A 15,387-nucleotide genomic window follows, 5' to 3' on the forward strand; every position below is an offset into this window, starting at 1 on the left:
CAGGGAGTTGCAGCGCTGGCTGAGCTTTGTAAGTGTGGACACCGAGTAAGTTGCAGCGCTGTAACCCCCTCACCAGCGCTGCAACTTGCAAGTGTAGCCAAGGCCTCAGCTGTACGAAGACAGGTTTAACTCCCAGCGCTGTACAGCTGCAAGTGTAGCCACACCCCAAGATATACCAAGTGAAGTAGATCAGATTCACTTAATTACAAAGTATACACAGTATACAATTGTAATTACAAATCACAATTACAAAGTATACACAGTTGAGACTCAATAATTCTCCCATGTTGACATGCAAAAACCAGTAACTTTCACAAACCACAGTGGCATTACAAACCCCCCGGGCTGGTGCAAGGATATTTTGCGCCTTAGACGAAACTTCCACCTTGCGCCCCCTTCCCTCCCCCTAGAGCATCGCTTATTATAAACTCTCAAAAATGAATACTGCATAATGTGACATTGTTCATTAGAATTAATACACGTTCAGCTTGAAGATTTATTAATTTCATTATTTAGTCTACATAATAATGAAAATAAATGGCCTTGGATCTCCTGCATGTGGCTAGAGTCCCTCCTGCCCCCCCTCCCCCATATAGATCTAGAATGGGCTGTTGGGGATCAGAGCACAGAGCTGGGAGTCGGCATCTGGCTTCTAGTCTCCACCCTGGCACCAACTCACTGGATGACTTCAGGCAAGTTACTTCCCCGTTCTGGGCTTCAGCTCCCCGCAGCACTAAGGTGTGAAATGGTTCCTTGCTCCTGGGCTGGAAAGTGCAATGCAAGCGGGAACGGGTGTCTAAAGGCCTGTTTTCCCCACAGGTGTGAGGCAAGGACAGAGTTCCAACCTCTGTCATGTCCGTCCTGGTTGCTATACTCTGCCCCATGCCAATCGCTGCTGAAGCCCCTTACTCAGAAAGCTCTGGCCCAGGACAGAGGCATCAGTGTCATTCTGGGCCTGATTTTCAGAGATGCTGAGCACTTGCAGTTCCCCCAGTGTCTGTGGAAACTCCAGGGTTCTCAGTTCTTCTGAAACTCAGGGCAATTTATTTTGAATGCTGGGCCAGGACTGAGCCTGCAAATGCAGGTCCATATACACCCCTCAATCCACAGCAGATCTCCCATCAATAACAATCCAAGCAACCAGGAGAATGATGAGGGGCAGTTGGCCCAATGCTGGGAGTGGGGAGGATATGCCCTAATGTGGTCACTAAACTTCTACCTAGTAATGTTACTTGTGCATCTGCTGTCATTCAGTGGGAGAACAAAAATCTCTTGGGTGCTGCAGCCTGCCCAGGGTTCAGCTGCACTTAACCTGACTTGCTCGCACACTTGCAATGGTTGTGCACCACGCAACTGGTCATCCATGTTACATGAAAATCTGGCTTTGACGGTGTCGTAATTAGACTTAACAGTTACTGCCGCATTTCCTAGAGCTGTTGTCCCAGGCTGGCTGCAGACTCAGGCAGACAGAACTGTGTTGGCTAGATGCCCATCACTTTTGAAGATTTTCCTTGTAGCCGTAAGGACTCGAGACAGCCGTGTTTCTTCACTGAAAACTTGCAGTGTGCTGCCCCTGAATCCCAGCTCAATAGCTTGTATGGGCAGGTGAAGCGCTCAGGCCTTGAAGGTTTCTGGTCTAATAGTCTGAGCCAGCACAGAACTAGGAGCCTTGATCTCCTGTGTTCAAAGCAGGACTCTGACAATGACTCCCCAGGTAACCTTTGGCAAGTCACGTCCCTGTTCTCTGCCTCAGTTTCCCCCAAAATGGGGCTCTATTTACCTGCTCCACAGGGCTGCCTGAGGATGAAGCCTTGGAAGGTGGCACATGCTGAGGACAGTCACACTTTTGCAGCTCTTAAACTCTGTATCCTCTGGCAGGGCCATGATCCACCCCCACAGGTAGACCAGTGGCCACCGTCTCCTCATCCTTTCCCCCACACCTGTCCCGCCTCCTGCTGCTGCATTGCTGTCAATAAGGCGAGCTGCAGGCGGGCTAATGTCACCTGCTCCGATCTGCAGCTGGTAGCAGCTGCTGCTGCGGCAGAGCATCCAGGACTGCCAGAGCTGGAGGGAGAGGACTAGGGAGCAATGTAGCAGCCTGGGGGCTCGGGGAGGAGGTGGCTCCGGGCTGGCAGGAGGGGCACAGGAAGGGAATGATGTGGAGCGTGGCGGAGGAGGCGGCGGGACCCGCAGTTGCAGAGGATGCCCGCAGAGGTAAGTGCTAACGTGGCTGCGAGCGGTCCGTCCCCCTCGCCAGCAGCAATAGTGTAAAAAAATAAATAAATAAAAAATTGGAGGCACTGCTTTTTGGTGCCCCCAAATCTTGGCACCCTAGGTGGCCGCCTAGCTCACCTAGTATTTACACTGGCCCTGCAAACTCCACTTCACAGCAAAGAATCAGCTGCACACCTTAGGTGGAAAAAATATAGGGAAATCTACCTTCAAACTGTTTGCCCTTCCTTCCTATGGAATGAACTGCTAAATCAGGTTAAGCAGCAGACTAGGTAATTTCTATCTTTGTACAGACAAGAGTAAATGTTGTTATGTCCTCCACGATTTCAATACTGGAATGAATAGAGAAAATGAGGAAAGAGAGCATAATTTTTCCCTCCTTGAGATTTCCTAATAGAAAGTAAGTATGCTTACAGTTACAATTTCAGAAGCGGAAAACAAAAACATTACCACCACCACCCCCCGCCACAATTCAGTAGCAGGGAAAGGTTTAAATGTATTCTGAGAAACTTTTTATAACTCAAAGTACTAAACAGACTGGATTTTAAAGGGCTCCCTAGGACCAGTTTCTCATTATGGAAAAAACATTGTGATCCTCACAGAAATGTAACATGAAAGAGACATGAGTGAATTTCATTCAAACATTTTTTGCAGAATTTCCACTGAAACAAAGATGACAGTGCCCTACAATTTCCTGGCTCAAACAAACAAAAGTTCATTTTTAACAAGATTTGATGGATCCATGGTCTAAAGGATAAAGGAGACTCATCTCTAAATCACTGACTCTAGCACAATCCAAGGCAATAGTGATCTAAAGTCATTCAGAAAGCTGTTCAGCGACCTACCTTTAGAGTTGCTGGCTCTCATTAGTTGGCAGTGATCAGCTCCACACATTATAACTAGGGCTGTCAATTGCAATTAACTCAATTAATTCAGAAAAATTAATTGCAATTAAAAAATTAATCACAGTGAATCATAGTTTTAATTGTACTGTTAATAAATTTTAATTAGCATTCTGTTTAACTATTTTGGATGTTTTTCTACATTTTCAAATATATTGATTTCAATTACAAACACAGAATACAAAGTGTGCAGTGGTCATTATATTTTTATTACAAATATTTGCACTGTAAAAATGATCAAAGAAATTGTATTTTTCAGTTCTCTTCATACAAAGTAACGCAGTGCAATCTCTTTTTGTGAAAGCGCAACTTACAAATGTAGCTCTTTTAGTTACATAACTGCACTCAAAACCAAAACAATGTAAAACTTTAGAGCCCGTAAATCCACTCAGTCCTACTTCCTGTGCAACCAATCGCTAAGAGAAAAAAGTTTGTTTACATTCATGGGAGATAATGCTGCTGGCTTCTGATTTACCATGTCACCTGAAAGTGAGAACAGATGTTCGCATGGCACTTTTGTAGACAGCATTGCAAGGTATTTACATGCAAGATATGCTAAAATTCATATGCCCCTTCATGCTTTGGCCACCATTCCAGAGGACATAATTCCATGCTAATGATGCTCATTAAAAAAAATAATGCATTAATCAAATTTGTGCCTGAACTCCTTGGGGCAGAATTGCATGTCTCCTGTTCTCCCATATATTTCATGTTGTAGCAGTCTTGGATAATGACCCAGCATGATGTTCATTTTAAGAACACTTTCAGTGCAGATTTGACAAAACACAAAGAATGTACCAATGTGAGATTTCTAAAGATAGATACAGCACTCGACCCAAAATTTAAGAATTTGAAGTGCATTCCAGAATCTGACAGGGACACGGTGTGGAGAATGCTTACAGAATTCCTAAAAGAGCAACACTACAATGCAGAAACTATAGAACCCAAATCACCAAAAAGGAAAATCAACCTTCTGCTGGTGACATCTGAGTCAGATAATGAAAATGAGCATGCATTGGTCTGCATTGCTTTAGATCGTTATCGAGCAGAACCCATCATCAGCATGGACATATATCCTCTGGAATGGTGGTTGAAGCATGAAGGGACATATGAATCTTTAGCGCACCTTGCATGTAAATATCTTGCAACGTTAGCTACAACAGTGTCATGAGAACGCCTATTCTCACTTTCAAGTGACACTGTAAACAAGAAGCAAGCACTATTATCTCCTGCAAATGTAAACCAACTTGTTTCTCTCAGTGATTGACTGAACAAGAAGTAGGACTTGTAGACTCTAAAGTTTTACATTGTTTTATTTTTGAATGGAGTTATTTTTTGTACATAACTCTACATTTGTAAGTTCAACTTTCATGATAATGAGATTGCATGATAGTACTTGTATTAAGTGAACTGAAAAATAAAAGAAATTGTATTTTTACAGCGCAAATATTTATAATAAAAATATAAAGTGAGCATTGCATAACTTTGTATTCTGTGTTGTAATTGAAATTTGAAAATGTGGAAAACATCCAAAAATATTTATATAAATGGCATTCTATTTTTGTTTAACAGCATGATTAATCGCGATTGTTTTAATCGCTTGACATCCCTAATTACAACTACTATCCCAAAACGAGCACCCTCTTTTGGCAACATCAGCAGAAAGGGTAAGGATTAATTTCTCACGGAGACTGCCTTCTGCTAAGTAAAGATTACAGTTAACATGTCAGTGTCCTGTCTACACACACACACACACCACACTCCCAAAAAATCCAAAAAGATGAAAGACTAAATATGACCAAGAGTAGTTAAAGCAAAGGACTGGAACTCAGGAGATCTTGGCTCTTTATACAATACAACCAATGGGCAAGATACTTAACCCTGTTCTTAGTTGCCATGTCTGCAAAAACACTAAGGGCTGGTCTACACTAGGGGGGGAATCGATCTAAGATACGCAACTTCAGCTACGTGAATAGCATAGCTGAAGTCAAAGTATCTTAAATCGAGTTACCTACTGTCCTCACAGCGCGGGATCGACGTCCGCAGCTCCCCCTGTCGACTCCGCTACCGCCGTTCGCGTTGGTGGAGTTCTGGAGTTGACATATCGCATCTAGATGAGACGCGATATATCGAACCCCGAGAAAATCGATTGCTACCACCGAAAATAGTGTGTAGTGAAGACGTAGCCTAAGCCACCTCACATGAGGGTGTTGCAGAAGTAGAAAGCATTTTAAGCAACCATATTGATGTGTCTCAGTGAAGCTAAAGGATTAACTCAGTTTTATTGCCATTTTCTATTTATTTTAAACCCTGAGGTTGTAATTATTGTTCCTTCCTGCAACACATCTTCAAAAGATTTTCACCACAAACCTAAGTGTATGATTTCAGCCCATTTGCACTACAGTCCATTAAACATTTATTTGTAACAATCAAATTATGCAAGAACAATTTATGGTATAAGATCCTGTTAAAGATACCTGAACTATTCCTTTATAAAAGTTTTCAGCTTTCATTACCAGTATCCGTTTGGACTAATAGATACATTGGTTTTCATCTTTCACACTGGTACCAATATCAAACTAATTATACTTATGGAGCAAAAGAGAGAAAGTGTCTCCCTTCAAGTAACATTGCATTTCTAGCTAATCAATAGTAGAAATGGCACTCTGAAGTGCTTAATAAATCCAGGATCAGAGTAAAATATATTTGTGGAAAGGGTCCAATATTTGATGCCCAGTTTTCCAAGCATGCTAGGTTCCTAAAAACACAAGGAATGATGGCATCTTTTCCATTTTGTATGTGTTTGAGTTCTTCTAGCGTTATAAGTTAGTAGTCGTCACTAAGGAACCTTTTGTCTCACTTCCTGGCTGACAACCATTTACCCAGAAATGTGGGTTGGGACAGCTCTAGGAGCAAAACAATTACTACTAAGATTACAGATTGGAGACTTGAATATTTTTCCTGTGATGAAAATTCAGAAGAAGGGAGAAAAGCAACCTTCCTCAACTTACATATACTTCTCATCCAGTGCAAAGATTCCAGTCAGAGAGACTTTCCATGCTGCTCCTGTACCTCAATCTGCACCTTATATAGCACTAAGCAACTAAAGGCTGTGCATTACTTAGCAACTGGTGTATCTCTCAGGCACCTTGTGAAGCATGAGAATGGTGGAAGAATGCTTCACCAATCTGAGTTCACTAACAGTCTACTAATGGGCACTCTAGAATAGCTAACTTCTATTGGAGTAGGTCACATTAATTTGAATTGTAAACTTTTGTTATTACTAAATCTAATGTCTGTATGCATGCATTCAAAGCAGGTTCTAGCTCATTTTCCAAAAGGCAGGGGTACTTCATGGGATTACAAAACAAATGCCATGATGCCATATGTGATGCCCTTTTGTCTGGTGATGAAATCTCAGCTATGTATCACTGGAAGTTGGTGCATGACTTGATCTAACTGAAAAAGGACCATCCAACCAATCAGGGCCCAGAGCTATATTTGGGTACCCATTCATTCACAGAATCTAACAGCACAGATCTGCACTGCAGCAGGCACACTAAAAGCCTTCTCTATCTTCTGCCTTTCCACTTTACTGATATGAATGATTAGTGTAGTCAATAATTTCAGGATATTTTACTCGTTTAGTTTATATACATATATACAAACATACATACATATACTGTGTATCTGAATGGGGAAGTCACCTCCCTTTATTAAAAGACAGATGAGGAATGGCTACCAAACATAAAAATAACTGAAACTGTAGTAGGCAAGCTCAACAGCCTCATTCTTCCATGCAACCAGTCCTTTACAAACCCACAAATGACAAATTTATAGACAATTACCCCTCTAGTTCAGTCTCTCCATATAACATTACTTACTGTGGAAACAATCTGCATCTAGAACATTAAAGATTAATGTTAAATCTTTTAAGATTTAACATGAAACACTATTCCTACTGTTCTTGGAAATTCCCCTGTAAGATTTATTTTCAACTCTTTTCTGATACTGTAGGTGTATTTGTTACTGAAACTAAATATTGAGTCCTAGGCCCTGATATATTAAAAACTGACTTCTTTGTACTGTGCTTAATACAATCCCTAGAGCATGGACGCTTAGTGACCTGCCACTGAGAATACTGCATACATTCTCTCTCAGTATTCAGCAACTTATTTCCTAAATTCCTGTCCTTGCTTGTTCTTGTTACTGTTTTCTTGCTGTTGGTCTTTGCCAGTCAGACTTTTTATAGATTTTAGAACAGCAAATAAAAGGTGGATGTTGAAAAACTTCCCATAATTTTATTAGTAACAGCTGTTCACACAAAATAGTGTTGAAGTGTGAGAATAGATCTTTTCTGAGAGTTATTCCACTTAGTAGGGCAAGAAAAAATGCTCAGTCTTTATAGTATTCGGTTACTGTAACAGAGTTAATTACCAGTTATCACACATTTACCTTATAATGTTATTTCATACTTTCTTGGGATTCATTTTGCCATAAACGTCACTTTACTCCAAAAAAAATAATAACTTTCCTCTGTGAAACTGTCACTGCCATCATCCACAAACAGAAATAATTGGAGGGAGCCTACGAGAGTGGGACCATTATTTCTAAAAATGGTAGCATTCCCAAATATCCTGTAGCAACAGGTTTCACAGATCAGCCTTTCCCCCCCACCCCCCATTTAACATTGTTAATTGCAGTGTTGTTGTCGCTGTATAGGCCGCAGGATATCAGAGACAAGGTGGAAAGAGGTAATATCTTTTATTTGACCAACTTCTGTTGGTGAAAGAGGAAAGACCTCTCAGTCCTCATCCTCAAAGAAAATCTGCACAACACCTTCAAAAGACGAGCCTGGGAGCCTAAATTCCTAACTTTGCTAGACACTACAAATCATGAATTTAACAGAGACACTGGATTTATGGCTTATTACAACAATCTGTAATCCACTAACTCCCCCCTTTTTTGCCCTATGACTGCAGAGATGTTAACTGGCTACCTCACTTTGAATGGTGTCTTATAATGCGTGTTAATTACTTATGCTAAACAATCTGTTCCATCTTGTATTTTAGCTGTGATGCTCAGAGTACCTTTCTCAGCCCAGAAGAGCTCTGGGTAAGAACAAAAGCTTATCTCTCCCTCACTCACAGAAATTGGTCTAGTAAAAGATATTCCCTCACCTGCCTTGTCTCTCTAACATGGTTTTTGTTCTTTAATGCAAGATGTGCATTTTGTGGTCCTTTGACCTCTTGACATGTAAGTCCCACTGACAGTTTTATTTATATGTGCATTTAGGACATGAGCCAACTCCCATTGATTTGATTTCTGTAACAGAAAAATTAAGGATGCTGTGCAGTCTCCTTGTAAACAAGAGCTTCCTTGACAGTCCATTAAAAATTAATAATACATTTTAAAGAAACATCAGCAAAACTGTGCCTTTCTTCTTATCAGATACGACATATATTCCTCGAAAGGGATAGTCATATTTATGCCCATCAGTACAGCTCTGCATCCATAATAAAATATTAATACAAATAATTTTTCCAAAATAGGGTCTGTCTACCAGTCTACTCGTAAGACACAGCCTGAAGAATATGAAAGTATTTTTCCTTTTAGTTGTAAACACATTTTGTAGTATCTGATTGAAAAAAATATGCAAATGTCCAGCAGAGATTTAAAGAGGCACATTAAAAACAAAACCTATATCACACGTCTGTCTAAAAATGTTTTACTTGTTACTTGTAACAAGTCACACCTAACACTAACAAAGAAACTAAATACAAACATTTTTTCAGGATTTTTTTGTTTTTTTACACTGTCTGCATTTGACAGCAAAGTGTGTAGAATCAATTTAACTATTTACCTGAATAGTCAGTTTCTCCTGTTTATGTGGGTCTTTCAGAAAGCAATAGGGCTATAAAAAAATCATTAAAAATAAAATGGGACTGTAAAACTAGTCCCATTTGGCTGGGATCTCAGGAGTAACTACAGTATTTGAAACTAATTTTAACTCATTTTTAAAACTTACTACTAGCAATACTCCAAATTTACTGCATAGAAGGCTTTTCACGTTGAACACACTTGAAAATCATTACCTAGTAAATCATTAAGTAATTTAATACTATCATCCCTACTTTTCATCCCTAGGAAAACTGAGGAAAAGAGATGCATCAACTTAAAAAAAAAAAAAACAACCCTGTGGCACTGTGTGCACGATTATAAGGATTACTCCAACCCCACGTTCAAACTATAGGGACTTTATTATAGAAATACAGACAAAGCAAACCTACTCAAAATGAAGTTCAATGCCTTGTGCCAAATGCTGCTCTTTTGAAGATAACAGCTACTAAAGTTATAATCTATGTGATCTTTGATGATCACCAGAGCAGTTTAAACAATACCCTATAACACACTTTTTATATATCTATTTTTTAAAAACAGAGCCTTTAGATGGATCTGGCTGTGGGAGGAATTACTTACCTCTACATTTCTGGTCACCCAGGACCAACAATTTCTAATCTACACCAATGACCATATTTTATATTATATAATATTTCTACTTAAGAATCTCTTTCAGTTGTTTGCCTTATTCCGGCCAGACAGTCAAATCTGAATTTGGGCACAATTTGTTTCTGAGCATCTTAGTCACTGAAATAAGCATACTATGAAAAATAAACAACGTGTGGCCGAAATGGCAAGCTTTCAATAGCTAGGCCAATGTATGTATAAACAGGAAATTCAATTATGTGAGGTTTCTCCCAAATCTCATATTTAATACTGTTCACATTCTAGAGTACATATATCTCAGCAATATAACACACCGATTGCTATTTACTGCATCATTTTGTACAAGAAACTGCTATACTATCAGGTTCTATTTCAATAAACCACGTGTAGCAGTTAAATTACATAAAAAATAAGGGATCTAGATTGTATCTGTCAGAGATGATAGTGCTATCATACACCAGTGTAATCCATTCTTGATTTAATGGACTCACGTCCTCCTCAAATACTTTAGTGAAGGTCAAACATCTTCATTATCCGAAAGTCCTAGATTTTCCATTTGGATCTCTAATTTAACTGACTTAAGTATCAAAATGCATGTTACCAGATAGATCTGCTAATGGATACTCATCTGAGGAGGCTCAAGAATGTTTTTCCAGTTAAGGTTGGCTGCAATTTATGCTCACTCAGCTGGCTTAATTTCCACGTTTCAGCTGATAGCATATGAAGAATGCAAGTGTTTTGCTAAAATCACCTATATTTTTGAGACCTCACTTCATTTTAGAGACCTGCTATCTCAAATGCAGAGAACATCTAAATCTGGAAAACCATGCTTTCAGGGTGACATAATACCAGCAGGCAAACATTTAACTTAGCCACCTACCAGAATTACAGAAGGGATACATTTTGTTCTCAGATATGCAAAGAAGAGAATGGTAGTTATCCTCATGCATGTATAAGGGCAGAATTTGGCCAATAGTGGAAGCCTAAGGCCAGGACCTACATCTTAGGCCCACCACTCCCCAAAGAGAAGTCCCACTTTTGACAATGGGAGTGGTATGCAAAGAATAATCATAGCATATGGCACTTAATACTTACAAGATAAACAATAAAATATTTTATAGTTAACACTTTCCAATATATTGATATAAAACATAATTCCTTCTGCTCTGCCAATAATAAAAGTGCTTTTACAGCCAAGAGCAAAGAATAGATGATTAACTTTAAATTATGGAGAACAGTTATAGGTTTTACAAAACCTTCAATAGAAATCCAGAAAGAATTTGGAGAACACAACGGATTTAAAACCAAATCATTAGAAAACTCAGTTTGATCCAAAATGTCCTAAACATTACAATTTGTATTAGCAAGAGGACTGTTTTTTCCTTTTAATAATACATTCCAATACTCAGTTCTGGAAGCTAGCTGTTTCAAATTAAAATGATAAGAAATACTTCATCTAATTTTAAAAACAGCTCACAGAAGACTGATATGCAATTTAGTGTCTGAAACTGACATTTTTAAATTTAATCGCTTAAAGCGTTTACTTTTAAAGTCATCTTTTAAAATTAACCTTACCATGAATTGCAATTCAAGTTTGCAAAACAAACTACAACACTGGAAACTCATTGATCTAAAAGAAAATTAACTTCATAATCACTTGTATACATAATGTACAAAGAAGGCTATTCACAATAAGTGAATGTGATGCAGTAACTGTATAGTACACAATTGGGACGGAGAAATATCTTCACATTGTAAAGAAACATTACAATCTCAACAAAGTATGGAGGAAAATGCTTCTCTTTCCAACCATAACCCAGAAAAATGCTTACTTTTCTCATGTTCTGTACTATACGTATGAGTTTGTATACGCTTACAAAATTACATATACACAAGTAGAAGAAAAAACAGATCACACACCTGTTCTTTATATGTAGTTTGTCCATAATAAACTAACAAATGAAGTCAAAATAATGGGCTGTTCTGACAGTTTCTGGTGAGCACAATATCTATTACAGAAATTAATATGATTTTATATTAAGAAGAAATACTTATAGAAAAAGGCACTCTACAAAATGTCATCTAGGCCACTCAGGAGCATAAGTAACATTTTCAAAAGCACCTAATCCACTTTCCCAGGGTGCTTTTGGAAATGGGATTGAAGACTAAGTACTTAATTTAGGCACTAAAGGTGGGTCAAAGTGGCTTTTGACAATTCTACCCAAAGCCTACATAAAATAAAATAATTTTACATATTGGGGGGAACAGGACACAGTCAACTTGCAATCAATTAACAAAAATAGTTTATGTAAGTTCAGATATTACTCCTTCTCTGAATCTCACCAGTTTTTATGACTTTATAATGACATTTCCTGTTTTTTTAAATTTCTCTCTTTCCTTGCGGTATGAAAGACTGACACAAACAACAGGGAAAACTGAGTAACTGACTATACAGGAGAAGCAGAGGGAGTGACTAAATACAAACTGCTGTCAAATACATAAAATAAACCAACTGAAAAAATATTTCCCCCCTCAAATCTGTTTCGGTACAGTAATTGTAGTCCTCGGTACTGTGAGCAGCTTTGTGCAGGTAGCTCCCTAAACCTGCACTGAGCCCCAGTGACTTCAAGGGGAGTCTGCCTGCACAGAGCTCCTTGCAGGATCAGAACCTTAGGTGTTAATTGTGACACCAGTATATACGTCATTAACAGTCACAAGCATGATTTTTTAAGATGACAATGTCCTTTAATTTAATTCTACACTTTTAAAAGTAGTACAGTAAAGACTTGTATACACTAGGAATTTCAGGAGTGGTGTCACTACAGTGGTGCTATGCCCGCTGTAGATGCATTACTTTGTATAAAGCAGGGATTGCATCAGGGCAACTTCTCTCAGTTTCAAGTAAAAGGCGAAAGATTTATACGAACTGAAGAGAAAGCAGAGTACAGTGCAAGCTCACTTTACACTAATGCAGCACATCAACACTGAAGGCTTGCACTGTTGTACCTACACAGAAAAACCCTGAGATTTCTCAATAGTTATATAAATTAATAGCTCTTCCGACCTATCCTTGCTCAAACCAACCACCTTTCATTTGGCCTAAAATAATGCCAAAATTAGGCCCTGAGTCTGCCATGAGTTATACACATACTTAACTTTACAAGTGAATGGACCCCACTGAAATCAATGAGATTACTCACTCATTAAGTTAAGCATGTTACATAATTGACAACAGCACTGGGGCCTAACTCTTTGAAACTATGTAAATTCATATATTTAAATCCCCCCCCCCCCAATTCTGGGATCACACAGTGATTCCCCCCTAATAAATTTCCTTCTTCCCTAAAATAATGAGCAAAATTCTGTAGCATTATTGGGGGGGGGGGGGAGCGCAAAATGCAGAAACAACATAGACTGGTACTACAAGTCACAGATGACAAAAAAAAACTTCTTGACTATGTTAAGTCTATTTCCATAAACTAAAGCAAATGAAAGCTATATATTCTTTATTTCACCTCTTTTATGAACCCTAAAATAACCACTACGTGAAATTTAATCAATCAAAACTAGGCCAAAATCAAATAGGCAGAGCAATTTTTATTGCCAGTATTGTCTCTCTCTCTCTCTCTTCCCCTCTTCTGATCATTCCTCCACACCCATTATTCCAAGTATAGAAGAGAAAATGCGTTAGTTAAGGAAAACTGCAAATTAATTTAAATGACTAGGAACGTTTTCTTTCCCATGTTTTACTTATTCTGATCCAGCTTTAACTCATTTAAAAACAATTTACCCGTACCAATAACAATCTTTATATACAAAACAAGAGAGCATATTTGCACTAAACCAGACAGTACACATCTTTTGCATGCGATATACAGTATTCAGTTTTATAACCCCACATACACCAAGCTCTAGTACAGACACTTTTTAGGCCATTAGTCCAAAGCACAAACTGTATCTACCACAGTAGCTATGCATTATATTACAGTAAACTAGTCATGAGCTTTTTTTTAGTATTATTTTTAATTCAAACAACTATTATTTTAGCAGAAACATAAAAAATAGAGAAATGTTGCTTTTTGTACATTAACTATGATTATATTACAATAATACAATAATGTTGAGATTGAGGGGAAATTATGTCATATATTGTAAATTCCAAAGATATTCAAGATCCTGTCATTCTCCAACATACTGTAGGTTATTAGTCAGTTTCATGTCTTTGTGTGATGTTGTAAGAAATTAGCCTATAATCTGAGTTTAACCCTTCATCTCAGTTTACCTCATTAAATAAAAATCACACTAAAAAATACAATCAGCCACCCAGCAACCTTTCGGAAGGCTCACAGAACAATGCAGACATTAAAGCCTATCACCATCAATCTGCAAAGCAACTCCGCCTGTGAGTCCTTTCATTTAGCTGCTTCCTTGCAATTTCTCCCTTATACCCACCCCCAAATGTATTTGCCATTTATGTTCTCTTTTCATCTCTCTGTCACCCACCAAGCCCTATCCCCTCTCCATTTTTGGAAGGCCAGTGTCTCTTCCACATCAAACCACCTATAGGAACCAGAATCAGTTATTTACCCAGCTACATATGTATTTGCAATACATGCCCACGGATATATGCCATGTAACAATGTGTATTATGGCAGATATCTGTGCACACACACAAATGTATCTCCACCACCACCATCACCCTCGGAGTCCGAATGAACATAATCATGTAGATTGGGAGCACCCGCGGACCTAAGGCAAGGAAACTGAGTGTAAATTGTGTCCTCCCTCCCTTCCCCTCCCCCGCACCCATGATCAGATTCCTTTTATTTTCATACTTATCAATGGACTGATACAATCTCCAGACACACACACAGGCATGTCTACTGCATATGTGCCTACGTGCATGTGCAAAGCTGCACCCCCAATTGGCACCTTGTGTGTGTGTGAGGAGCAGCAGCAGGGGCAGCTGGCCGGGCTAGGGTGCAGGCGGCGCCTGCCTGGACTTACCCAGCAGCAGCAGCTTGAGCTCCCGGCGGGCGTCCCGCTTGTCCCGGCGGAGCTGCCTCTCGATCTCATCGTTGATCCGCCTGGCTTCTTTGGCTTCCTCGCTCAGGCAGCACGCCATGATGGACTCCAGAGTCATTCTTCCTAACTGGTTCAGACACAACCCCCACCCCCCGAAAACACACACACCCCGCACCACGGAGCGAGGGAGGCACGCGCCCTCTGCCTGCGAGCCCCCACCCGGGGACAGCAGAGCCAACGCCGGGAGAGCTCTAGATGCTACACCCGGGGAGGAAGAGAGACAGAGAAAGGCCCCCCCCCCAGCAGCAGCCAAACCCCCCTATCTCCTGCCACTCGCTGGTTCCAACTCCTCCTCTTCTCTAAATCATGCACCAAACAACAGGGAAACATCTACCGGAGCAGCAGTGCCCAGCAGAGAGCAGCAACCCACTCTTTTTCTTTCCTGCCTCGTGCAGCCACAGTCCCCAAACGTCCCTTGTAAATTACACCCGCTGAAATCCTCTCCACTTCCCTCCAAAGAAACCAGCTCCTATTGAAATGCTAATAACGACTAACCCCTCCCCCACCTCCACAGACACATTTTCTTGTCTCTTCCCCCCCTCCCTGACTTGAAGATCATCAGATCCTCCAGGGGGTGGTTTTCCTTGTTGCCTCTTGGAAATCTCTGAGTTTGCTTTGCTTAAGGTCTTCTTTCAAGTGGACTTTTCTTCGGGGCTGAGGG

At 39.7% G+C, this 15,387-nt stretch overlaps 1 protein-coding gene across 1 annotated transcript in view; it reads right to left on the bottom strand.

Moving 5' to 3' along the window:
* The window catches only part of LOC116830805 (guanine nucleotide-binding protein G(q) subunit alpha), a 225,718-nt gene extending 210,562 nt beyond the window's left edge, over nucleotides 1-15,156 (bottom strand). The window contains exon 1 of the mRNA XM_075067498.1: nucleotides 14,649-15,156. Within this exon, the coding sequence (XP_074923599.1) occupies nucleotides 14,649-14,784 (136 nt within the window). The 5' untranslated portion in view covers nucleotides 14,785-15,156. The remainder of the gene's footprint in view (nucleotides 1-14,648) is intronic.
* Nucleotides 15,157-15,387: the final 231 nt, after the last annotated feature.

Source organism: Chelonoidis abingdonii, chromosome 6 (assembly GCF_003597395.2).
Source record: "Chelonoidis abingdonii isolate Lonesome George chromosome 6, CheloAbing_2.0, whole genome shotgun sequence".
NCBI lineage: Eukaryota > Metazoa > Chordata > Testudines > Testudinidae > Chelonoidis > Chelonoidis abingdonii.